The 26,734-nt window shown below is 38.9% G+C and overlaps 3 protein-coding genes across 6 annotated transcripts in view; 1 reads left to right on the top strand and 2 right to left on the bottom strand.

Moving 5' to 3' along the window:
- Positions 1-1,153: 1,153 nt before the first annotated feature.
- Positions 1,154-21,365, bottom strand: kto (mediator complex subunit kohtalo). The gene is made up of 8 exons (XM_070111473.1): positions 21,322-21,365; positions 21,095-21,256; positions 19,602-21,038; positions 18,620-19,544; positions 3,812-4,126; positions 3,505-3,750; positions 2,113-2,350; positions 1,154-2,010 (listed from the first exon to the last, which is right to left on the bottom strand). The coding sequence occupies exons 1-8, from the start codon at positions 21,363-21,365 to the stop codon at positions 1,154-1,156; spliced, it is 4,224 nt and encodes a 1,407-aa protein (XP_069967574.1).
- The window catches only part of LOC106621523 (succinate-semialdehyde dehydrogenase [NADP(+)] GabD), a 21,420-nt gene continuing 15,890 nt past the window's right edge, over positions 21,205-26,734 (top strand). Inside the window, exons 1-2 of one of the 4 annotated variants that reach the window (XM_070111610.1) lie at positions 21,205-21,299; positions 21,390-21,547. In XM_070111610.1, coding sequence (XP_069967711.1) covers positions 21,476-21,547 — 72 coding nt within the window. In that variant the 5' untranslated portion in view covers positions 21,205-21,299; positions 21,390-21,475. Of the gene's footprint in view, positions 21,548-26,734 lie in introns of all 4 variants that reach the window. The other 3 variants (XM_070111609.1, XM_070111611.1, XM_014240420.3) reach the window with 3 other exon arrangements.
- LOC118682891 (mediator of RNA polymerase II transcription subunit 12-like) lies at positions 21,439-23,044 on the bottom strand. The gene is made up of 3 exons (XM_070111612.1): positions 22,293-23,044; positions 21,706-22,235; positions 21,439-21,632 (listed from the first exon to the last, which is right to left on the bottom strand). Exons 1-3 carry the CDS (start codon positions 22,900-22,902, stop codon positions 21,597-21,599), a joined length of 1,176 nt encoding a protein of 391 aa, XP_069967713.1. The 5' UTR covers positions 22,903-23,044; the 3' UTR covers positions 21,439-21,596.

Genomic DNA, 26,734 nt, shown 5'->3' with positions numbered 1-26,734 from the left:
TAATTTCACTACAGCATTATATAATATAACCCTTTATGGCCTATTTGTGAATATCTTGGGTATCATTTAGATATATTATCTATTGAATGATATATACGGTATAAATCTAAACCCAAATTTGAAAATCCTTTTATTAGGTTTATGGAGGCTGGGGATGTATTGATCTAATTTGATCGATTTGGGAATGTTATTATCAGTTTACGACGCGAAAGGTTTGTTTGGCCATTTTTTACCATTAAAAAAAATTAAACAACGATTTGTGTTTCCAATGAAATCACGTCTACGGAATCTACTTTTTCACGAACACAAGTATTTCATTGTATCGAAAAGTTAAAGAAACAGACCTTGAAAGACACGACTATGTTATACTAAAGAGATAGCAGAGGATCTTAACAACGCTTATGGATCGACTCAACACATTGTGGTTGTTTTAGGTATGTCAATGTTAGATATGTACAAAATGGTCTGCAAAAAGCTCGTCGAGTATGTAAAGGTCGCAAAAGAGATGATTGACAAATGAGGCGTGGGTTTGTGAATATGACGTCGAAACTGTCTAACAATATGGCGAATGGCGGTTCAAAAATGAGCCGAAAGCCGAGTGAAGGCCATCCGATCTGTTTTGAGAGTTCTATAAATTTTATCCGATTGCGGACGGTCACAGGGTGCCGAGCATCGATCACTCTACAAAAATTTTGTTTGTTTGAATATATACAACATATGTTATATTCGATCTAAAACTCCATACACTTGTAGTGCGTATCCACAATAGAACGCACAATTTTAATACAAAAAATTCAAGTAGTTTTCTACTATGGTAAATGTAGCAGGGCCACAGGTCTTTACCAGAGGCAAAATAGAGAGGAAAACCACTATAGTGAAGTTACCTCATTTTACTGGTTGTTGTCGAAATTCGAAATGTAAAAATTTAACAGAAATGGGAAGAAACAGCTTAAAAACTACCTGTACCAGGTTAAAACTTTTAACTGTGGGTTAACTATGGGTATACAAAGGCACGTCAGAATACCGGCAATAATATTCAATGATAAAAAAAACGATTCATATTATAATATAATAATCCCTCCGTCATTTGGTATCGGATGTATAATATCGAATATTTGTATAAAAGTTATTTCAAAAAATAAACATAACACAATTAGTTTTGCTTGCCTTGAATTTGCATCATTTGATGATGTAATCTCTGCTGTTGAAATTGCTGCTGTGTCGAAACTACACTCGGTTTTCCACCTGCACATTGTTGCCTTGAAAAAGGCTGTATAGTATTCTGTCCTATAATATTTCCCATGGTTACATTGGGAGTCGGATTGACAAACTGACCACGATTATTAGTTACAGGGTTAGTTCCGCGTTGTTGAAGATAATCTGAAGAACCGCTCCTTTGGCTCATTTGATTGTAGGAGCCTACAATGTTAGAGGGTGGAACCTGGCTACTTCCGCCACTATTCATAATTCCAGATTGCTGATACTGATTAAAATTATGAAATGGATTCGTTGGTTGATTAATGATGTTTTGATTCGAATTTCCAGCACCTATGTTAATATTTTGCTGCAAAACATTTCCTGACCCTACCAATCCAGATGCAGATTGAACATTCATCAAGCTGTTTTGATTATTTGATGACGTATTTATGATACCTGTATTTGGGGTCATTGGCATTGTTTGATTACTAGCTTGTGAGTTTACATTCTGGCCGCCCTGCTGCGCAGCCAGGATTCCGTTTGGATTTAATCCTTGAGATATATTACCAATAGTGCTTGTTAGCTGGTTCTGATTTGATGTTATTCCTCGCATTCCTCCTCTAACGAATTGTTGTTGGACGGAACTAACAGCGCCTTGCGTTTGTAGTCCTTGTGTCTGTCGTATTTGTTGATGCTGCTGAAGAGCGTTAAATGATGATGAATTATTTTGATTAAAATTAGGCTGACGCTGCCGAAGCATATTGCACAAAGCCTGCTTGGATTGATTATGTTGCGGGCGCTCAAAACGATTTGCTATTCAATGAGAATTAATACAGAATTAATGAAAAGTTATAACTATAGGCCCTGTGGTAAAATGTATTCAATAACTATATAAGTTAAAAAATATTTGCATACCTTGATGAGGATAAAATTGTGGTTGTTGCTGCATCTGGTGGTATTGATTTTGTCCTATCCATTGTTGTTGATTTTGACCAGTTAATTGTGTTACTCCCTGGGGCACGTTTCCCATAAAACCTATTTGTGTATTTTGTGCAGTGCTAAGCTGCTGTAGATTACCTTGCATTTGTTGTTGCATCATTATAGCAGAATTTTGTTGAAGGAGTTGATTAGAATTAAATTGTGGAACAGTAGCCTAAAATGGATATGAAAACAAGTAAGGAAGAGCTAAGTTCGGATGTTACCGAACATTTTATACTCTCGCAAAGTCAAATGGTATACTCGTTTTAGATTTCTTTGTGGATCTTGCCGCCTTGTTCTATGTTGACCGATATTTTTGGTAAAAAGTCAGATATAGGCACTGGGGTCCACATATTCATTACCTAGGGGCTTGAAAAGTTTTGACTCGATTTAGACAATTTTTGGTCACAAGGTGGCATACTTCAAACGCATTATTCACGCAAAGTTTTACCCGATACAATCATTTTTGCTTGATATGCATAGTGGAAGGTGAAACAATCAGATGGAATTGAAAATGGTGTTATATGGGAAATAGGCGTGGTTGTAGTCCGATTTTGCTCACTATGACATAGAAATATGAAAAGAACGTTATGCATTTGGTTGAAATCGGTTAAGTAGATCTCAAGATATGGGGATATGGGTTTTCACCTAAAAGTGGGCGGTGCCACGCCCACTGTCTAATTTGAACGCGGTTCCTATGAAGTCATCTCATACCATCCCAGAGATAAAATTTAATGTCTCTGGCGTGTTTACTGCTTGATTTATCGCGATTTTAGTAGTCTTTAACAGTACCGTTATATGGGGAGTGGGCGGAGTTGCCACCCGATTTCAACAATTTTCACACTGTAGGTAGAGGTTCTAAAAACATTTGCTTCCAGTGAATTTTGTTATTATAGCATTAGCAGTTTAGGAGATATGCACATTAAACCTATTAGGGGCGGGACCACGCCCACTTTAAACAAAAAAGTTTAACTGCAGATGCCCCTCCCTATTGTGATCCTGTATACCAAATAAGAGTATTGTATCTTGTTGTGGAGCTTAGTTATGGCAATTTATTTGTTTTTGAATAATGGCGTTTTGTGGGCGTGGCAGTGGTCCGATTACGCCCATCTGCAATACCAATCGTCTCACGGTACCAAGAAACATGTCTACCAAGTTTCATAAAGATATACTCTGTAGCAACAGGTTGCGAGAGTATAAAAATGCACCTTTTAAATATCATTAAGAACATATTTTACACTTTACTGCGAAATTTATTATAATCAATTATATTATCTAGAACTCTCAAGATTAAGGAGGAATCTTTATATATGAAAAAAGAAATTATACCTGTGTATTCATTTGCAGGTGATTCATTTGACCTTGCGGGTTCATTTGTTGCGGTGTCTGTGATTGAACTTGAGGTTGATGCGATTGCGGAACCACCTGGGTATGCGTTGGGATATTTGTGGGAGAAGTTTTCGAAACTTTCGGCTTACGCTTACGAGTGGTTCCCTTTCCTCGTGTTCTCCCAGTGGTAACTGCACTAGGTGATTGATCAATTGATGAAGGAGTATCTGGCTTCATCTCGTCTTTCTAAGATGTATAGAAAATTTTAATAAATAAATCAACAACTACACAATTCTGCTTCTGTTACAATGCAGATCTTTTCCGGCACGGGATCTATGTCTTCTGGAGGTAGCGGCAAGGATTCATAAAAATAACTAATGGGTTTAACTAAACTATGGGCGTGATATTTAAGACTGCGATGTGTTTCTTCATATGCTAAGCTTTTTCTTTCAGATTTGACTGCACCAAACCAGACCCATGATAAGGGCGCTGGATTCTTATGACCTTCCAATATATCCCAAACACTTATACGTTGCTTGTCTGAAATACGAAGTTGTTTCTTGTCCATATCACATATTTTGTTTCCTTTCATATCGATACCGGCCGGCTCACATGATATAACCTGCAATGTACATAGATTACAACTTGAAATTTGTACATTCGTTGTTAAATTACTAAATTTCTTATTAAAGTTGATTAATATCGGCAATTGTAGAGAATCTAACAAACTATAAGATTCGAGGCCGACCGAAAACCTCTTCCGTTTTCGGGTACGGAACTCAGTTGCTTGTGCAACTTCTTTTTCGAACTGAAAATTCAGTCCTTCCAGCATTTAGGTTTAAACCACAGCCACCACGATACTCCCCAAAGGGCCGAACCCAATGAGCAGATTGAACGAAGTCCAAGGACATTCTGCTCCCCGTGGTACCAGAGTTGAGTCTCCGGTCAGACTGTGTAGCCGAAACTACTTCCAGTTGAGCTACCCATTACTCAATGACTGGTGACATTTGTCGCTTGAACTTCAAATGTCTTTTTATTTGGAATCTCATTTAAAGTCTATAATATCAGTTCAAGCTGAGTATTATAGCACTATTTCTGACATTATTTACTATACTGATAAGTCTGGGAAAAATAAATTAACAGTCATAGTGCATTTGGCTTTTAGTCGCCTTTTACGACAGGCATGCATGGAAGTCCAGGCGGGCAGGAAGCCTTAAATGGTACCTCAGGGACCTCCAGGAGGGAAAAACTCCGGAGGAAGCCGAAAAGTTGGCGCGTAACAGGGTGAGAGGAAACAATGCCTCCCCTGCCTCGGAGAAGCGGAAGGGTGGCAATACCGCGTCTAGCAGTAAAAGGAGTAGCGGAAATCGAAGCCAACGCTCGGTTAACGCAACTCAGGCCGCAAGGCGGGGTTGCGAAAGGGCAGCTCCTTCGACCACCCAAGCCGCGAAGCGCAAGAGTGGGCAGCTAACGCCACAGGAGCCGAATAACACCAAGCGGCAGAGAGGCAGCAATGCACAGGGGACCGGAGGCAATCACTCCGCCCAGGTCGAGAATTCAGCGTGGAGGCTCAATCTCTGCATCGATGTCGAATCGTATAAATTCGTCAGGAGAGCGAGCTTCCGACTGATTTACAGATTCAGCTCGGTGGTCCTGAGGCCATTTAAGCCTAAGACGGCCACCGAAAGCGAAACGGGGGAGAAGATGCTGGTAGATGAGATTGCGACTCATCCCGGCACCAGTACATCGGAGCAGGTGGCAACTGCCGAGACCATGGTGAAGGTCCCTACGGAGAAGGCTGGCGAACAAGGGGGGACGCTACCCTCCACGGACGAGCTTCTCGACGGACTCAAGGACCTAGCGGGTGGCAACGCGGAGGACGGCGAAGGTGAGGAGCTCCTCATGGAACCGATCCTATAGTGGGTCCACAAACAGAAGTTGCCCAGATGAACCTGCACCACGCGGCGTCGGCCTCGGCTATCATCGCGAGCAGGTTCACAGCGGATGGTCTGGGCATATTGCTGATCCAGGAGCCATGGATCTACAAAGGAGAGGTCAGAGGCCTCAAAACGGTGAATAATAAGGTAATCTGGGATCTCTAAAGTGAGAGACCTAGAACCTGTATAGTAGGTAGGAACGATATTGATTTCTTTTGTATTTCAGAGTTCCTAACACAAGACCTGGTCGCTGTGCTGGCAAAAAAGTAACGAAGGAGCGCATTTCGTCCCGGCAGCGGCCTACTTTCCGGGAGACACGCTGACAGCACCACCAGAGGCCGTCGGTAACCTCGTGGAATACTGCAGGAAGAACAACCTGCCCCTCGTCCTGGGATGCGACGCCAACGCCCATCACATGGAATGGGCCAGCACGAACTGCAATACACGGGGTGAGTCTTAACTTGAATTTATAGTCAGTAGGAATCTAAGTATTGTAAACGTGGGGTGCGAACCCTCCTTTATAACCAGTGTAAGAAGGGAGGTGCTTGACATCACTCTTGGTAACGAACTCACGACAGGGCTGATCGGGCAATGGAGAGTGTAATCGGAACCCTCCATGTCAGATCACCGCATCATAAGACTCGCACTAGGGGTAGAGGTCAGGCAACTCCCTCCCAGGCGTATCCCCAAAAACACAGACTGGACCACCTTTAGGGATACGCTTGAAATAAATGTCAATAGGAGGGGGCAGCTGGACGGCAGTGCCACTGCTTCTGGACTGGAGAGCAGATTGTCTGCGCTAAATCAGTCTATTATAGAGGCATATAATAGTAGCTCCCCCTAAAGACGACCACCAAGAACCGCAGCTGTCCCTGGTGGTCAAGTAGGCTCTCAGACCTAAGGAAAGCGGTACGCAAGCTATTTAAAAGGGCTAAGCGTACCGGGGACTGGGAGAACTACAGGTGCGGCCTAACTGCTTACAACAAGGAGATTAGGTCAGCAAAGCAGAAGAGCTTCAGGAAGTTCTGTGAAAGCGTCTCCTCAACGCCAGAGTCTGCAAGGCTGCATAAGGCTCTGGCTAGGGGCAAGACCGACACAGTACTAGCAATTAAAAGACAGGATGGGACCTATACGGCCAGCGCAGAGGAAAGAGCCACGGCCCTTCTACTTGCGCACTTCCCGGAGACAATTCGAAAAGACCGAATTCGACCCAGGGTCGAACGAAAGCCATCTCGCTTAGATTGGACAGTCGCAAAACAGCTCTTCACTGCGGACTCCATCAAGTGGGCTGTGGGGATAGCCTGGCGCTGGCATATATCCCAGAACATTGGCGCAATGCAAAGGTGATCTTCATACCCAAGGAAGGAAAGACTATTCGTTGGCAAACTTCTTTAGACCAATAAGTCTAACTTCCTTCTTACTGAAAAGTATGGAAAAGATCATCGATCACGAAATAAGATCAAAGGTGCTGAAGGCTGCACCGCTACACGCGATGCAGCATGCTTACAGAGCAGGCAGATCAACCAATACTGCTCTGTATCAGCTAACTTCAGAGATCCGAAGTTCGTTAGACGGGGGTGAGGTGTTATTATGCGCCTTCCTTGACATCGAAGGTGCTTTTGACAATACGTCTCACGAGAGCGTGTCAAGAGCACTAGACAAAAGGGGGTGTGGCGGTGCCGGTGCGCAGATGGATTGAAGCAGTACTGCGCACCAGGATTGCTGAAACCACAGTAAGCGACATTAGGATTCGTCTTGGCACAACAAGAGGCTGTCCACAGGGTGGAGTGCTATCCCCCCTACTTTGGAGCCTAGTTGTGGACGATCTTCTCGAGCTGCTAACTAGCAACGGAATCCGCTGTCAGGCATATGCGGACGATATTGTTATATTAGCTAGGGATAAATTCGCAATTATTGTACAAAGGGGATTGAGGCTGGCAAAGAAATGGTGTAGTGGGGTTGGCTTAAATATCAACCCCTCCAAAACTACAATCATACCGTTTACCAGACGCAGGTTGCTGCCAGGCCTCAGGAACCTATCCCTAGGCGGTATGGAGCTGGAGATGGCCAACACGGTCAAGTACATAGGCCTCACGCTGGATTCCACTCTTCAGTGGAAACAGCATGTGGACCTGACCTTAGCCAAAGCTAAGAAAGCGCTCATGGTGTGCAATCGACTTGCAGGGAAATCATGGGGCTGCTACCCAAGGATTTTCAGATGGTTGAACACCATGATTGTGAGACCGATCATAACATATGGAGCGGTGGCCTGGGTTTCCAAAGCATCGCAGACCTCGGTAGGACTTCCGACTATCGAAGCTGCAACGACTTGCCTGCATCTGCGCGTCGGGCGCGATGCGTACGTGTCCGACAACAGCACTGGAAGTAATGCTGGAGCTAACACCGTTACATATAGTGATCGAACAGACGGCCAAACAGACCTTGCTTCAAATGTCAGCAGAAGGGTTTGGCAAAGGGAAGGTAATCTCGTCGCAGCAGATGAAGGCCCTAAGTGACGCAATGCCACTGGCCCTTCTTCCAAGGGACAGCATTACCAAAACAGTAAGCTTCACTAGGAAGTTCAAGGTTACCCTTGGCAGTAAGGCGGAATGAAACGATTCCACGCTGGACCTACTGCTAAGGGACAAAACTATCAAATGGTACACCGACGGCTCGAAAACGGCGGAAGGGATTGGTCCAGGGGTCGCAGGACCATGGGAAGTTTTCCTAGCATATTCCAGGCGAAAGTATATGCTATAAGTCGGTGTGTAGAGATAAACCTTCAACGCGACTATCGCAATAAGAGTATCGCCATACTCAGCGATAGTCAGGCGGCACTTGAAGCGATCTCAGCTTTTGAGGTCAAAACCAGAACCGTGCGTAGCGGTTGATCCACACACCATTAAAGAGCTGCTCCGTAAAGAGGAAAGAGCAGGCAGGGAGAGACATTGGCAACATCTCCAAGGCATGCGCCATGCCAAGTTGCTAATCGGAGGTCATAACCTCAGATGGTTTAAAACCGTAATCAATCTCCCGAGGAACAAATTCCGGCTACTGGTCGCGTTCTACACCGGACATTGCAGGCTCAACAAGCATTAATTTAACATGGGCTTGGTCTCTTCTGCAAACTGCCGGTTCTGCGACATGGAGACGGAAACCCCAGAACACCTGATAGTGGACTGCACAGCAGTCTGCAGACGCAGAGTTAAGGCCATGGGATCCATGTTTCCAAACAGGGATGGCATCGCTTCACTAGCACCTAGCAGTATATTGTAACACAATAGACCATAGGTCGCGGTGCATACCTCAATCTTTATCTGTCTATCTATCTATCCAAGAAAAAGGAAATTTTTATTTGTCATAAAAATATTGTATAAAATATTCAAAACAAACCGAAAAGCATTGAAAATAGCTGTTATACCACTTTAATGAGGTATCCGCATACTCTTTTGTACGAATTCAACTTGATAACTTTATTATTGCTTTTACTTCTAATTTTTTGACAAAAAAAAGCAGCGCACACAGACAGCGAGCAGAGAAATGGTTGGAGATCGACAGAGCGCACTTTAGGGTTTGTTCTTTTCAATTTTTTTAAACAATATTATTAATTTTTTATGGTCAATAAAAGAAATATGACCGTTCTTTTTTACAATAGGTAACTATATAGACATACCTCGGTTGTCTGCTTGTAAAGTGGCAGTAACTGGCGAATAACTTTTATCGAAGCATTATTTTTTTCACCAATTTCTTTTTTTAACTTTTTCATTAGGTTAAGGTACAGTTTTTTATTTTCATCTCGTTCAGAATGATTCTCTGTTAATAATGTCGAGTGAACCAACGTAACTAACATATCCACTACTGTAGTAAAGAGTTCTCTAAAATGGAAAACAGAAATATTTGGATATGGTAAATTAATAATTTAAAAAAATATATACATATATATATTTAAAATATATTTCAAATAATAATAGCAAAGATTATAATTTAATTCATTTAGTTATATTTTATTATTGAAAGAAGAATCATACTTCCTTGGTTGCCTAGAAATACGTATGTATATAGAACATATAAGAATGTCTGTCAAAAGAAAAATACACTCTAGAGCGTTTTCTGAAACTGAAACTTAAGACAACATTACGGTTTATTACATGTCGGAGATCTACTTTCCACTATTAAAAAATCACTTTTATGTCTATAACTACTACTTATTATTTGCTTATGGTATTTTTTATATTATTTCAATACTACATTGTTAATGTTGGACTTAAGCTTTCTAACATTTTTGCAAAACTTCGTTCAAATTCAATTTGGAGGACGTTTGCAAATATTTGTACCAATTGAAAATTGAAATAGATTTATTAAAAAAAATATGAAGGGGTTTTGAATGAAGAATTCTAGACCTCGATGAAGTATTTTAGGTGATACTTTTAAAATCAAAACAAAATGATAACAATTATGTTGTATTATTATTAATGAATTAAAAAAACAACAGTTTCAAAAAACACTCCAGGTGGGTGATTTAGTTTAGGCCTATGCTGTATATAAGCCTATTAAAATACGTATACCTATACTAAAGAGCTCTTTAGCTTCGCTTAAGGGATTAGACCAATCTAGAATCCTAAAAATGCTTAGCAATTTATTTTGGATGTTAGGAAAATAGAATCGGACTTCTATCTTACAGGCTTTATTAAACATGTATTTGTTGTTGTAACGGTTACCTAGTCCCCGTTTGGGTGGCAAATTCCAGATTCGTTGTCGCCGAGGTCATCGAGGCCCAGGAAACGACATAGGGAGAAGGGTGTTAGATGGGTGGGGTTTGTTGGGCATGCAAAGAGGTGGTTAGTGTCATGCGGAGACTCATTGCACGCAGGACATGTGTTTAGTATGTCGGGGTCAATTCTGGATAAGTAGGAGTTTAACCTGCTACAGTATCCGGAACGAAGTTGCGCGAGGGTCACTCTGGTTTCGCGAGGCAACTCGAGCTCTATGTCTGCTATTGGTGGTGGTTTGACTCCTATTACGCCATTCACTGAGAGGGAGTCTGTGAAGGTGTTGATGGCTCCACTGTGAATGGCGGTCAGTGCCTGTCTGAAGTTCGTTGCGTCCGAAGTCCGGTCGGCGTACTGTCTAATGTCGTCGACGTAGTCAAGGAAAGACCTCTTGATGTTCCTAGGAGGCGGCTCCGCTACAGTCAGGCGACTGCAGGGGTGGTTTCTACGAAAACACCCCAGTAGAAACTGCTTGGAGAGGAGTTCGTTGTGTTCCTTAACCAGAAGCATACGGGCCTCACTATGTAGGTGTTCGATTGGAGACATCAAGAGGCATCCCGTGATAGTTCGGAGTGCAGTGTTCTGACAGGTCTGTAGCTTCTTCTTCTGCGTGTCACTGCATCCAGGCGACCATATTGGGGCTGCGTAAGTTAGGACCGGCCGGCCGATTGCCTTGTATGTTGCCAACAACGTTTCTTTGTCTTTTCCCCAAGAGCTGCCGGCAAGCGACTTGAGGATTTTGTTGCGGCTCTGTACTTTGGCAGTTATCGCGGTCGTGTGAGGAGTGAAAGAGCACAGACTGTCCAAAGTAACGCCTAAAATTTAGGATTATTTACTGTCGGAATTTTTGTGCCATCGACTTAAATATTCAGGTCCAGTCTGTACTCCTTCGTCCAATTTGTGAAGATGGTCGCTGTGGATTTAGTGGGAAAGTGTTGGGCTCCTTGCAGAGAAGAAGCGAGAAGAGAGATCGGAGAGGTGGCTGTTTACTTTTGAACACATGCCATCGATTCCATTTCCCGACGTCAATATCGTACAGTCATCAGCGTACGAGGTCACTGAACCGCTGGTGGCTGGGGGAGTTTCGAAATATAAAAATTAAACAGTAGTGAGGAGAGGACACCGCCCTGCGGAACCCCCTGTTTAATTTTCCTAAGTTTGGAGTTTTGACCTCGAAACAGTACGGAAGAATGCCAACCGCTCAGGTAGTTCATAGTCCACCGCTTCAGCCCTGGAGGGAGCGTTGATTGTTCTAGGTTCTCAAGTAGCGTTGTGTGATTGACTGTGTCACAAGCTTTTGACAAGTCCAACGCTACGAGGATCGTCCTCTCGCATGGTGGCTTCTGGTTCAGGCCATGAACTATCTGGGCGTTTATGACGCTAAGTGCTGTGGTGGTACTGTGCACTTTACGGAAGCCATGGTGATGGCCTGCTAGGCTCAGGTGGTATGTGTATGACGGGAGTAACAAGGCCTTAAGTGTCTTCACTACTGGGGAAAGGAGAGTTATCGAGCGATAAGACTCCCCTTTGTTGGCGGGTTTCCCAGGTTTCAGTAGTGGGACCACTCTTCCGACTTTCCACACATCGGGTATTTGAAGAGTGGATATCGACAGGTTGAGGACCCTGGTGAGATAATTTACTCCCGTTGGGCCTAGGTGTTTTAGCATCAGCATGCTTATTTCGTCAGGGCCAATGGATTTAGACGATTTCGCCTTTTACTCTTACACTCTGAACCTCCCCATCGGTGGAAGTAAGTGGTGCGCAGTCTTTTGGCATTTTGCGCAGCCGTCGGGTAACACGTCGTTTGGCCTTGTCAGTCGAAGAGTGCAGTGTAAATTGTCGGCTGAAATAGCTCGCGCACTTCTTCGGGTCCGAGGAGGCATGACCATCGAATTGAATTTCAACCCGATCGTCATGTCTTCTCGGATTTGACAGGGCCTTGACAGTAGTCCAAAGCTTACTCACACCGGTGGAGAGGTTGCAGGACTTCAGGTGCTCTATCCATTTTGTCCGCTTATGATGAGTTACCATTTGCCGAATCTCCAAATTGAGATCCCTTATTCGGGGATCACAGGGATCGGCATGGCGTAAGGTGTCGCGCTCGTTTGCTAATACAGCTGCTGCGGCTGGGAAATTAGGGCGGAGTTCCGCGATTCTTCCAGCCGGTATGAAGCGAGCGGTAGCAGCAGCGATCACCTTGCGGAATTGACGCTCGCCAACGATGACGTCCGTAGGAATGGATAGTGCGTTGAAGGTGCTCTCAGTAAATTCTGTGAAGCCGACCCAGTTAGCTTTGTTAAAGTTAACATAAGTGCGGTTGTCCACAGAAATAAAGTCAGGAGGTTTCTCGATCGAGATAATTATGGGCAGATGGTCTGATGCGAGAGTTAGCATAGGTCGCCAGGTTATACTATTTATCAGACCACCGCTAGCGATGGTAATATGGCGAGCTATTACAGGTGCCCATAATTCTGGTGGGGGCTTCGTCATTCATTGTGCAGAATGTCGAATCGTCTATCTGTTCCGCCAGCTCCATCCCCCTACGATCGTTTGACAGGCAGGAATGCCAAAGATCGTAATGCGCGTCGTCTAGCACCAAACGTTTTTCACCACGAAGTAGCGCATCTATGTTCGGGTGATATCCTGTTGGGCAACATGTAACTGGGGGGATGTATATATTAAATATTTCGAGCTCGACATCGCCTGACCGGAAAGCTATACTCTGACATTCTAGGGTAGTGTCCCTACGGTCGATGTCAACATCGATAAGACGATACTGCACAGTGTTGTGGAGGTTGGTCAGACTGGGAGTCATGCTGTCTGTATGAGCTCCTTAAGGCCGTGGAGGTCCTATCATGGCCACTCGACTAGAGTGGCAGCGCAGTGCGCGAACATGGTGCAGGTTGCACAGCCGTTGAGGCAGATGTCGCATTATTGCGTTGACAGCATGGGGCCACTTAACTTGTGGTCCACTCCCTATGTGTCTTAAGGCCTGAACAGGTCTTAAGATGGCTCCATCCATTGCATGTATTGCACCTAACCGAGGTGGAGTTTGGATGGAGCCTTTTAGCGCAAACGCAGCAGTAAAATTCCTCGGGGCCCGGGTTGGACTCGATGCCAGCACGGGTCAGGAGGATACGGAGCAACCCTGCTGCTAAGCGTTGCTCCAATGACGACAAACTTAATCTAAAACTCACCGATCCAAACAGGGTTAGATCGCCGAAATAACAGCCCTTGGCCGGATAAAATCTGGGTCAATTCCGGTACCGCAGAATCGGCTGTTGTGGGAATTGAAACTTGTATTTGAGTACATTTACCATACCATACAAAAAAAACACAAAAAAAAAGAAAATACTACACCATAAAAAATGTCGATTTTAATTTTAATATAAAAAGACGGCTACTGAATGACGATGACGGCGGAATTATAAAAAGTGGTTTAGCTTTACCGAAAAAAATTAGTAGCAAAAAAGGGATATATTCGGTGGTACCAAACATACTCACGCAGTTACCTAACATCAAAACTGGGAAAACTTTTAGGTGATTGGAAAATTTTATATTAAAAACATGTGGATAAGACATCAACATTCAGTATTCGACGAAACTGTAAATTGATTACAATTATATTATTAACCTTATTAACTTATACTCACACAGTTTGCTTCGTGTCCGTGATATTTATATTAAGATCAACATAATTAACTCAAATGAGATACATTACGAATAATCAGATTATTCAATTCAATCAGCTAACGATTTTATCTTTGCGTATGTGGGTGGGGAAAGGTTGGGGGGAGTAGTTTTTTGTTGGGAAATCTCCAATACCTTAAGCTTAGGATTTTCAAGTGCATATATCATTGCAATTAAGGTGCCAATAGATTCACTGCTTCGAAGTTCTGCTTCATTAAGACAGGTTTGCATTCAATCCAACAGCACCCTTAGCTCAATCTCATCACACTTGGAATGTGTCGGCGCTCCGCTTCTGTTGCATACTCAGTAAGCAGGTAGAACGTAGGAGGTGCATCGAAATACTAGGTCTTATCAAGGTTCATCTCACCGCCATGACAACATTATACAAAAGCCACTTAATAACTGTTTAGTTATCTGTCAAATCTTCACTTTTTTAGCTTGACCACATCAATGATACTTCGACTGAACTAAGTTGAACTGAGTCGAGTTGCAAACCGTAATAGTGTATTAATCAATAGAATGCAATTTTTTTTACCGAAGCAAAAGGTTTCGAATGCATTTTATATAACGTACAATTTACTCACCGATTTGAACTTGCATCAATTACTCCTTGGCAGACCAGCTGCGCCAGTAATATGGCCCACTCCGTAGTAGAATTTCCATTTTTTTGTATTGTTTCAAACATCCCACCTACCAGGGAAAAACGTAATTGAAGCGCATCTAAAATTTCTTCTCGGTCTAGAAGATCATTAATTCCATTCGAAGAATCATACTAAAATTATGAAAAAACAAAATCGCTTTAATCAGTGTAATCAATGATTTTCTACTAAAATTTATTTTAAATTATAATACTTATAGAAATTTCGAAACACGTTTTAAACATCGACATGGGTCATGTTATGGATCGAACTATAATTCCAAGGAAAATTCCATTAGTTAAAATTTAGCTTTAAACAAGAAAAAACTTTAACTTCGGCTGCAGGTATATACATACATTTTATAAGGTCTCTAACGTTTTTCCTTCTGGCGTTTCTGAATAGCTTCTGTGCAACCAAAGCTAATATTTTTTCTTGTTATACCTGTCTTATGAACAGATTTCAAAACTTTAAAGCGTTTTCGTCATAGCTCATGTTCAAAGTCAGTGCCCCTCGTATTTTAAAAACTACTGCACCGATCATTTTGAAAATTTGAACACTATTTCGAAACATAATTTACGAGGGAAATTTAATAATATTTTTCTTTTTACAATAACACATTAACCGATTTTGTCCCAAAAATCGCATTTTTTTCTTCAAAGTGTTCATAAAAAGTAAAAGTTTAAAATTTCCTAAAACCATCTCAGCATTACCTGAACAAAGCGATTATCTAACGATATAATTTTAATTTCAGTTGATCTAGCACCGAGTTATGTGCGTCTTTCCTCCGAGTCGCTCCAGAGTAATTGCCGTATTTTTTAAAATTTGTACATGAAAATTTAACAGAATATTCTTCAAATGTCAGAATAGAATAATGTACCAATGGTTTTTATACTCTTGCAACATGTTGTTACAGAGTATAATAATTTTGTTCACCTAACGGTTGTTTGTATCACCATAAAATAAGCGACTTAGATATACGGTTATATACCTATATATATATATAAATGATCCGGGTTATAAGTGTGAGTGCTGTCTGTCTTTCCGTCTGTCAAATAAAAATTGGGTTATCTTAATGAAACTTGGTACGTGTTACTTGGTAAAAAAAAAAAAAAATTAGGACAACTTCGTAGATGGGCGTAATCGCAACACTGCCACGCCCACAAAACGCCTTTAATCGAAAGTGCCATAACTAAGCCGTAAATGAAAATAGAGAACTCAAATTTGCACCTGTTGTCTTAAAAAAGTGGGCGTGGCGACACTCCTCACAAGTTTAATGTATATAGCTTCCAAACCAATAAAGTTATATTATCCAAATTTTCACAGGACACATTTTTTCAACGCTTCTTACGATAGATCGGATGATAACTCCCAGTGGCTATATGGTACGATGACTTTTTATCCTTTCCTGATAACAGTATGTCTGAATGTCAAAAAATAGGTTGAATCGAGTCTATACTACCCTGAGCTCCCATATACCTAAAGTAAAGAATTTCATACCGCATATATCGGCAAATATGCAAGTTATCTAAATAAAAATGAGAGAGCGTGTTTTTCTTATAACAGAGTATCTTTGTGCCTAATTGGGTGAAAACTTCACCTAGCCCCTAAATAATTAATACCATAATTTCGAACATACCGTTCGTTTAATGTGTAAATTATATATTTAAAAAATTCATTGAAAATATGTTCGTCCCTTTTATGGTCACCAATATACGAGTACTCCATATAATGATTTCCGTCTTTTCACCTGACTTTAAGTCGTTCCGGTTGGTGAAAATTTAATATTTTAATGAAATTAAGTGGACAAGTCTTTAAAATTATTAAGCACTGAATTAGAATTGAATTGGTCTAGACCTTGGTCTAAACCTCATATCCTTAATATAATGAATTCTCTGGTTGACGTTTTCCACATTAGCTCAATATATATTAAATTTGGCCTCTTCGGTTGAGTTGAAATCATTCTAGCAAGTTGCAAGAGTATAAAATGTTCGGCTACACCCTAACTAAGCCCTTCCTTACTTGTTGTACATAGATTTAAACAGCTCACTAACATAAAAATGAGATTGTTTTACACGAATTAACTCTACACTTGCATTTGATACATATAGCTAAAGTTACAGATTTCGGAGGATGAAAACTTTTTGAACCTAATTATACCGACCCAATTGTTTGCAACGGCATAAGCACTTCATTAACAAACTGCAAGTCCAGCCTAAGTCTTTAATAAGTAAAACTAAATTATGTTTTAAACTGACAAACCTTAAAAGTTCATCTAGCGTAAGGTTAAATATATATATATGAATATACTGAATATAATATATATATATATATACTAGGCGCCCTCCGCTGCGCTCCGGGACGCTCGCTCGCCTACGTCCGCCCCCCGCCGAGCGCGAGCTAGCTCGCTCTTATGTTAGTTGATTCTCGACAGCAGCAGAAAACTTTTATATATAATAGAGAGATATATACTAAATATAATAATATATATACATATATACTGATATAATAATATATATGTATATGTATACTGAATATAATATATATATACTGAATATAATAATATATATATATATATATATATACTGAATATAATAATATATATATATATATATATATACTGAATATAATAATATATATATATATCCCAAGAATCGTTAAAAGAAATTTTCGTTCGCTCAACGAGCAAGAAGAAAGTATCTTACGTCCACCTGTGCTACCTGAACGTCAGAGGTCTGCGTACAACACTCTCAACATTTCAAACAGCATTAGCGGCTAACCAGTACGACGTTGTATGTATTTCGGAATCCTGGCTTCACTCCCTACACTAACACGACAATCGATAAAGTTGAAAAGGTGCAGCGTAAATTCTGTCGCTGACCTCTGCTTTTTCTACAAATTAGTCAATAACATCACTGATGCTCATGAGATCCTAACGAAATAGATTATTAAAAACATCGAAATCCAAGAAAAATTATGTTATCCATGGTCCTCAGAATAGACTGGCTAAATTAGTAAATTCACTTCAAGGTGAAATTGATTTCTATGGAGGAACATACGCTGCTTTTACCGAAAACACCAAGAGACACCTGCTCGTCTAAATCAAGTCTGAATTACATATTAACTTACTATTATTTGAATATTTTCCAGATATTACACTAATATACCCTAGCTACTTTTGTATAATACTTGAATTCTTTATTATATCTATGTATGTTGCCGATTGGCGTTTAAATAAATAAATAAATATATATACTGAATATAATAATATATATATATATATATATATATATATTGATACTGAATATATTAATATATATTGCATATTTACCTCAGTAAATGACTGCAAGCAATGAGAAAGTTGCGAGTATAAAGAGCTCAAAAGACTTTCTTTGTATTCGTCCTGACCATTTAAACAGGAAAGAATTAATCCTAAGAAAGGTTGATAGTTTAACGAGAACTTTTTAAAACCAGTAGAGTTGTTGAATCCGCTTAGAGAGTAATTAACAGAGGTACTACTTCGTTCTCTTTCTTCTCCATTGTTATTACCATTATCAGATTTCGGTATTTTTGCACAAAAATTCATACTCTCGAGTGCTCGCCCCGCGACGCGTAAAATTCGCCCTTTCACTGCTGGTGTGAGTTTTGAAATTAGGGGAACTATTAACCACGTAGATTGGTTTTCACTATATACTTCTTTTGATTCAGAAGATAGGGCATCTTTCTGAAAAACGGCAATTGCAGCTTTGGCAACGGTGTCTAACCAATTATTAAGTTCAGTTTGGTTGTTCATAATTTGACGGTGCATTAATTCCAAATCTAACCATGATATTCGAAGAGTCCACTGTTCTAGATTTTCCAAAATTCGAATAATCATTGATCTCTGATCCATTTCGGAAATTATATTATACTCAGCTTCCGGATAACAAATCATATATAATACTCGCTGAACTTGTTTTGTAGTGAGCATATCGTCTATTATCATTTCACATAAATTATCAGCATGTTTCAAACAGCGTTCTAATACATGTTCTTGTGAACATATTTGTTTCAAAACATGATTCGCAAATTCAAGTAAAGATACCTGCTCCAAAGATTTTATACTACTATTTCCAGAATTTGGTTTATTGACATCTTGATCAGTGCCATTACTAACATTTGACAAATCACTAGTACCAAGTATTTGGCTCAAATCGGCGGGTCTGTCCATATTTTTCGGAGTACTCCCTGGATGCACAGGTGTATTAACACCACTTCGCTTGCCACTACTTATAGCAACAGAGTTATTGCTTGCTATAGTTGGTGTTTTTAGATCAACAACAATTAATATTGCCTTTATGACAGCCAAAACAGCTTGTATTGGTATATTTTTGTGTGCACCCACTAATAAGTGACGATCGCAGCTTAACTTTATGTTGAAAGAATCTTCAATAACGTTTACAGGATTCGGAGAAGTGCTCACAGAATACATTCTTGGTTGCGGTATTTCAATTGTTTTAAATAATTTCAAGACTAAATGGCAGGTAAGACGAGCGCCAGCTTCAGCATCAGTGGTAAATTCACCGCCTACTGGATATGCATATGCTAAGGTTGGTAGTGCGAATTTAAGCACAAAATCAGCCAATGAAAAACAGTGCCTTGCTACCAAAATGCAAATGAAAACAGCTAACGAGTTGTGAATTTTGTTATCATGTATGTCCACTTGTTCAAAAAGATGGGGATATCGAAGTTTTTTCGAGGCGTTGCAAATACTTTGCAGCGCAGCTATCCATTCTTCAGAAAGACTGTTACACGAAGCCGTTAACTCTGCACATGAAATGGCGATTTCGTTTAAATGATCGTTATCAGTTGCGTGACAAACAGCCAAAATAGCGTTCGATACAAAACTATAAACATTGGCTGTGGACTCTTGCAATTGACGAATGCAATGATATTCAATTCTACCGGCACGTTTAGGAGAAATAAACAATTCTTGTAAAAAGTTCGGATTATATAACTGCGGTGCGGCACTGAAAATACATATAATATTAGATTTTATTCAAAAATATATAAATATTGTGTTTTACCTTAATTGTTCTGGTGAATTGTAGATGTCTTTAAACGCTTTCATTATTCCAATTAATGAAAAATACTCCGTCTCATTCTCATCAGATTTAAGTAAATCGCACATTTCATACAAATCGGACAAATACGCGAGTATACAACGTTCTGCTGAGCTGCATTCTTTTGGATTGTTTACGTGTTTAATTGTTTTGCACAACCCTTCGAATACTGATAAAGTTTCTTCTGTGCTCAGCAAAAGGCATGAATGATATCTACGTAGTATGCCAACGATATAAAGAGCTAAAGAAGTTGTATATATTCGAACCAAAATAGACTTCTTAGCTTGTAATTGATTTTCAATCTCTGGCAATTCCTTTAAAATGTGATCACAGAAATCTAGCAAGCTATGTATATTCAAAGCCATTTCCATCAGATCAAACAAAAACGCAACGTGTTCTTGAACTGGCAAATAATTATTACTACAGGTTGCAAAGCCATTGAGTTGTTCCAAAACAATAATAGCACACTGAGATGTAACTACATGTTGTTCAAAATACGACATACTCTTGCATTTGCTAGTGGTGGCTTCGAAATTGAATTCATTTCGAGAATGCTTCTTAACTTTGCCACCTTCGGCGATGTCAATACTGAACTTTTTAGAGAAGAGTTTACAAATTTCCTTAGACATTTTCTTAACTGCGTGCTTTTTTTCATCACGTTCTTTTCCGACGCCAAATAGTAAAATATATCTCTGATTACATTCATTGCTATAAGATACACATGCCTCCTCCTGAGGTATGGGGAAATGTTTGGTATATATGTAGTGACGTGAAATGAGATATCCATTCAAAGTCATGTGCGAGTTATCAGCTATTTTCGGACTATCTGGAGTTTCTAATGCACTTTGCTGTCCTTTTTCTTTAATATTTTGTAACAGTTTCCCCAAATCATCATCAACGTTTGAATCATCAAACTCACTATGTTTGAAATCAATTGCAGAACTGAATTCATCCTCAAAATTATGAGAAGGAGAAGGTTTGTTATCTACCGACTCTAACCCACATACCGAATAAACTTCATTTCTATTTACGTGCTCTAATTCTGGGACACAGTTTTCTCTTAAAAGATCACCACGTGAAATCAAGGTGTGCATATAGGCATTATGAGAAAATACGTCATAACGAATTAATGAGCTGAAAAGATGCACAAGATTTATAAATTGTGTACGATTTTGTATTGTACTATTTTCATCCAGGACTGGAGCATCGCGATCTAGAAAATCCATTAAAACGGATTGAAATACTGGAAGTCCACCAATCAATCCAACTCCAGAATTTATAGAATCTTTCTCATCCGGTGCATTTGAATTTTGTTGAGGATCGATATCTACTACTGAAGTAACTTCAATTTGTCGTTTATCAAGCAATATAGCAACAGCTATTGCACGGTGTTCGCCCCATCTAAATAAATTATATCTTCAATATATGTTAGCAATACGTATGTATGTATGTCTTACCTTTGATTAGAAACCGCCCATTCACATAATATTTTTACAGTGGCAGCGTCTTTGTCAGAATTGTAAGTATATTTTTGACGTCTTTGTTCAGCGTCATCGTATTTTAAATCATAATTAGGAAAAATTTTTGAGTAAAGCGAGTCTATATTATTATCCTTATCTCTGCGATCAAAACAGTGGGTGTCCAAATTGTCGAGAATATCTAGTACGTGGGTAAAACAATTTACTTTGGAACTGCGCCATTTTTCCGCAAACCAATGATTTTCGGCATGTTTAGACCTCAATGCAATTTCAGCTTCTGCGATTTGTAATTGCCGCCTTATATTTTGATTCGAATTTTCGCACTTAAATGGCATTGGAAGTTGAGAAGGAACAACAGAAATGAAATCAAGTGGACTACCACACAATGAAGATAGAGCTCGACTTTCATTGATTCCATTCCATATCAAAGCGGTAGGACATTCTAAAGTTATGGTTTGAAGTATAGTACTTAAATATATTACTATATCACGGTGATGGGGGCAATTCTTACAATCACCTAAAGGTAATTCTAAATTATTTTTTGTATTTTTATCCTCTGGATTGGAGACTTCCGTGGTTGCTGCGCTTACCTCATGATGTTTTGTTGGGGCCATACTTCCTGAACCCAGTTCCAAAAGCATACCCAAATTTTTTGCAGCCAGGACTGCCAATTTTCTACTTAATCGCTCTGATTGAACAAAATCCGGCATGTATTGTAAAGCAAAAACAAGTATTAACTTTTTTAAAGACATATCAAATGAAATTTGTGAACGCATTTTTTCTATTAATTCCAATATCCAGTTGAGGAATTCTTGTCGATCAAGCAGTGATTCTTCGTGCATATACTTGCAAAGACGTGTGCAGTATTTCCAATATTTCAATGCATTTCGGCAATCCTCGAAGTTGCTGCCAATACCAGATATAGGTGATCCTGATCCAGAACACAGTATACTTCCAGATGGGTTTGCTGAAGAATTTGTTGAATATGAGGGGCAACTTGTAGAGGTCAATGGACTATGAGCAGTTACAGGACTACTGACAGAGGGAGCTGATATCATATGACCTAAATTTATTCCCGAACTAACATTGTTACAACCCTGGATATTTTTATCAGTTCCAACTGAAAATAATATTTATTTAGAATTTTCGAAATTTGTTCATATACACATATCCTTACGTTGAAAATACTCGTGAAGTTTTGGTAAAAGTTCTCTCATAAATTTTACTATGTTTCCAGTCCATTCTACAGCAGGATCATAAATACTTCGTTTTTTATTTTTTGATTCGGTGAAGCTCAATGTGTAGGCTGCACTTAATTTAATAAACCATGCAGCACGTTGCATATTTACTTGGTTATCACAGAGAACTATTAAAATTTCTTCCTTTTTATTAAATGACGGTGCTTTTTTAGCTAAACTCAATAGAGGTTTATTTCCTGCAAGATCTTTGAACCAAGCATCCAATGCAGTTTTTGTACGGGGCGATACTGGCCAAAAATTATCTTTACAATTAATTTGTTGTTTTTTTCTCATAGTATCTTGTAAGGTCATAAGCTCTTCCTTTTTAGATAAAATAGAATTAATAAAAGATCCTACTTTACTTGCATTCATATTTGAGTTATGAGCAGTTCCAAATTCATCCGCCAATGGAGGCGTAGTTGCAAAGCCATGTTTCACATTTGTCGGCGTTAATTCATCTTCTCTTTGCTTAGCTTCTTGAGGATATACATCTGGTGGTCCCAAACGAGCTCTTTTTAAAGGTCGCTTTTCTTGTAATAATGACAACATTACAGCAAAATGCGATTTATAAATTTATAAATAAACAAATAACAAATGTAGCACTTATCCCAAACACTCAAATCTTGCAAACATTATCCAAACTAAAGCATAAATACTTGGCGATATACATCTTTTTTATTCCATGGTAAAATCGATCACAACAATCGAAATAGCCTATCTATAAAAATAAATCCATTTATAACATTGGCAATAATTATTGCCAACTAAAAGTTGAACCTATACCATAAAAAAATCAATTGGGAAATGATCGAGCTATACATGCGTTTAATAATCAGATGAAAAATGTATAAAATGTTGAACAAAAATAAGTTATTGAAGGCAAATATATTTGTCTTAAAAAGTATTTTATCATCCTTTTGGACCCAGCTCTAAAACCGTATTTGGAAACTGTCCTCCATGCCACCAAACCTGCAAGTATCAAAAGAATCAGCTGTGTTCTAAGAACTTTACACAGCTGAGATCACCTGATCGACATCTGTCTTTTTTGAGCACAGTGATGTAAACAAAAGAAATGTATTAAAATAACTCTTTTGTGAAAAGGTATTTGTAATGAAAACCTTTATGAACACTTTTAGTATTTTCGAAACAAAAGTTTATTGTTTTTCCTCAACACCTCTGAGGTTGCAATGCAGGCGCATTACCGATATATTTTGGGTGTTTCTCAGGATGCCTACAATTCACCCATATAATATATTCAGTTAGTAATTACATTAACAATCTAAGTCGAAATAATCAACTTGAAATAGTTTAAGCTAAAAACCAAATTAAATATATAAAATCAGGTATAATTCATTCGTTAAAAAATACAAGTCAAACAATCCACTTGTATTAATTTCAACAAAAACCAGGTACAGTTCAGAAACAACAATAATAATAATCAAAACAATTACTTAAGTAATAAATAGTGTTTACAAAATAATCTAATCACCCACAGCAAAATACTTATTAAAAATCCCTATCAAAGGAATAGTGGTGGATAAACAGGTTCTTTTTATACCTGGTTCACGAAAACATTTAAAAAACAAAAAATAAAAATCAATAAGCGTATAAATCTAATCGCAAAAATTCTCATATCAAAATCATCGATAAACATTTTGAGAATTAGAAAGTTATTTAGACTGACAGACATATATATAAATTTCGACATATGTGCCGATGGCGCTAAGAAAATAAAAAACCGTCAAAGCTGCGAGTACATCTAGTCTCAAACTGTTAATCTTTCAATATTCTTTCGATCAACTGAAGTGTTTTCAACCACTCATTCCAAAATCCCAAGAGAAACGCTATGAGAGTATTTGTTGAGACTTAAATGAAAAATTTAGCATGACGAAATAAATACTTGATTTTTCATTCTCGTCATCCTTTTGTCATTTGAAACTCCATCCAAGAATACTCCACAATCCATGTAAATTTTGAAGAGTGGGCCAATCTTTCCTGCCTCTATCTTTACATGGGCAAATGCCCTTCGTTTTCCTTTTGTGTCCTAAGTGTTCCTATCAGTTGGAAAACCTGGTTCAGCTTTTTAAGGTGTTCATCGAATCTTTTACCCAACACGACGATAAGGAGGTACACCAAAAGGGTCTTCAAGTGCAATCCTTTTAATACCTGGTCCTCAAGTCTATCAACGGTGAACCAATCCGAAGGGTGTTTCGGTAAATTGCCATAGACCATCTCTTACGGTTAAGGCCGTCTTTTCTTGTCTTCTTTGTTTACCTCAACTTGTCAAAAAGCACTTTTCAAATCAAGTGTTGAAAACCATTTAATGCTGGAAAACGAGTCCAGAATGTCATCGATTCTAGGTAGTGAATAACTTCTTCATAATAATAATAATAATCCACACAGAACCTCCTGTTGCCATCTTTCTTCTCCACCAGCACTACAGGTGAGTTTCATGGACTCACGAATCGTTCGATTACGCCGCTTTCACTCATTTCGCGTATGGTATGGTTTTCAACTTCAGGTTTAGCTAGTGGACGCTACGAGGAACCTGTAGGATTGGTCTTGTATCACCTGTATTAATAAAATGTTTCACAACCTCGGTTCTTCCTAGTTTGAGCAGGAGTTGATTCGCCTTATTTTAATGATCTGCCTTTAGTTCCTCGGTCCATGTGTTAATTTCGATCGAGGTGTCGTTTTCATCAAAAGAATTTCCCTCAAGATGGGTTTCGCATTTTATTACGGTCTCCTGACACTATCCTAATAAATCTCTTTTGTTAAGTTTGGTGACTTGAACTCATTAAGTACTCTTACCCGAACACGTTTGTGTTGTCTTTTTATAGCCAGGATTTCGCCTATAAGTTTGATGTAGACTTTTCTGCAGCCTCAACAAATCACAAGTTGTTTGTCCCATAGTCTCCATCTATATTTGTTCTGTTATTATTCCTCGGCTATCGGGTTATTGTTATCATATCCGAACATAACTGGCATTTTTATATTAATATAAGTCATAATCTTATTTTATGGTGATTTTAATTCCTTGTTTTGCTAGAAAGTCTTCTCCAATTATAACTTCGTTGACCATATTTAGTACTTTAAAATTGTGTAACACAACCATATTTGTGAAATGGATATTACAGGGCATTCTCTTGCGGATTCCAGCCAGTGCTCTTTTTGGCCGGTTCGCTTTAGTTTTACGATTGGTTGCATTTGACATTTGATTGATCTTCTTTAGTTTTGCGTTTGCGTTCAGCTGGATTATTAGACCAATTAAAATCAATATGCCCGCTCTTCTCGCAGTTGAAGCATTTAACTACACAATAATTTTTCTTACACATTTCGGTAGATTTTTCCAATATTTTCTTCCTCCTTTCTACAGATATTTAAAGTAATTGGTTCAACCAGGTGTGTTCTTTTATTTCAACTTGATGAGCTTTAATTATTCGGCAGAGTTGCAGTTTCTTTTTTCAGAGCATACAAAATGATTTCCGCAAACGTCAATTGGACATGATACTGCAGCATAGCGTGTATTCTTATTCTGAACACATAGACGACAAGCGACAGGCAGTATCTGTCAAATATTAAAATATACACGTTCTTATAGGCACAATTATTTAGACAACAGTACGACTTCACGGCCAACGACAACGGCTGTAGTGATGCCACTAATATGTGAAATGAAAAATTATTCCAAAATAGCTTTGATATATCATTTGTAATAACAATTGATAACTTAAAACAAATGAATGGACCAACTTACTCATTTTTTGCACAAAAAAACTTCACTTTGAACGAAATATATAATTTTCATTGATGTGAAAGGTTTTAGTATGGCAACAACGAAATTGTGTATATCAGTTGTTTGATATGTCGGTGCCGTCTTAAAAATGTTAAAGAAGTTGTCGTGCAGTCGTCTTTGTGTTCAAAGCATTACATGAGTTTGAAAATTAAAAAAAAAAAAAAAAAATTGCCTCAATAAATAGAACAATATGCTTAAAATATTATCTTTAAATTTCAAATCCATCCAAGTAAAATTCTAAGACATAGACCTTTTGGAAGTTTCTCCCAGCAGCCCACGTTAGCGCAGCGCTTCACACTTAAACATGTACGTTGTTTTTTTGTTCAAAGTCTGTTAAAAATTAAATTTTTTATAATTTATTTCCTTCGTCCAATAACGAGATTTATCTATGTACTAACGAAATTCAGATGAAATCAAAAAACCAAAAATATGCTGCCCAAGGTAAGAACTTTTTTTGAGACGTCAAAAGAGATGGGGTACAAACAGCTAAGTTTTCTGAATTTGTAATTAACAATACTGTTTAAATATGTGTATTTGACATACTGAATTATTTAAATTAAATACATGATTGTACATATATATTAA

This window comes from Bactrocera oleae, chromosome 6 (assembly GCF_042242935.1).
Source record: "Bactrocera oleae isolate idBacOlea1 chromosome 6, idBacOlea1, whole genome shotgun sequence".
NCBI classification, from domain to species: domain Eukaryota; kingdom Metazoa; phylum Arthropoda; class Insecta; order Diptera; family Tephritidae; genus Bactrocera; species Bactrocera oleae.
Note: the sequence above shows the minus strand (reverse complement) of the source record. Positions and strands in the feature narration are given on the sequence as shown.

Excerpts from the sequence above, each read along its gene's own strand:
- LOC118682891 (XM_070111612.1), bottom strand. The coding sequence starts at position 22,902 with ATGTTGTCATTATTACAAGAAAAGCGACCTTTAAAAAGAGCTCGTTTG. Across the intron at positions 22,236-22,292 it reads ACTTCACGAGTATTTTCAAC|TTGGAACTGATAAAAATATC; the intron begins GTAAGGATATGT and ends TATTATTTTCAG. Across the intron at positions 21,633-21,705 it reads CCCCAACAAAACATCATGAG|GTGATTGTAAGAATTGCCCC; the intron begins GTAAGCGCAGCA and ends AATTACCTTTAG.
- kto (XM_070111473.1), bottom strand. The coding sequence starts at position 21,365 with ATGCCGAAAATCATTGGTTTGCGGAAAAATGGCGCAGTTCCAAA. Across the intron at positions 4,127-18,619 it reads GTATAAAATCTTTGGAGCAG|GTTATATCATGTGAGCCGGC; the intron begins GTATCTTTACTT and ends TGTACATTGCAG. Across the intron at positions 2,011-2,112 it reads ACAATTTTATCCTCATCAAG|CAAATCGTTTTGAGCGCCCG; the intron begins GTATGCAAATAT and ends CTCATTGAATAG.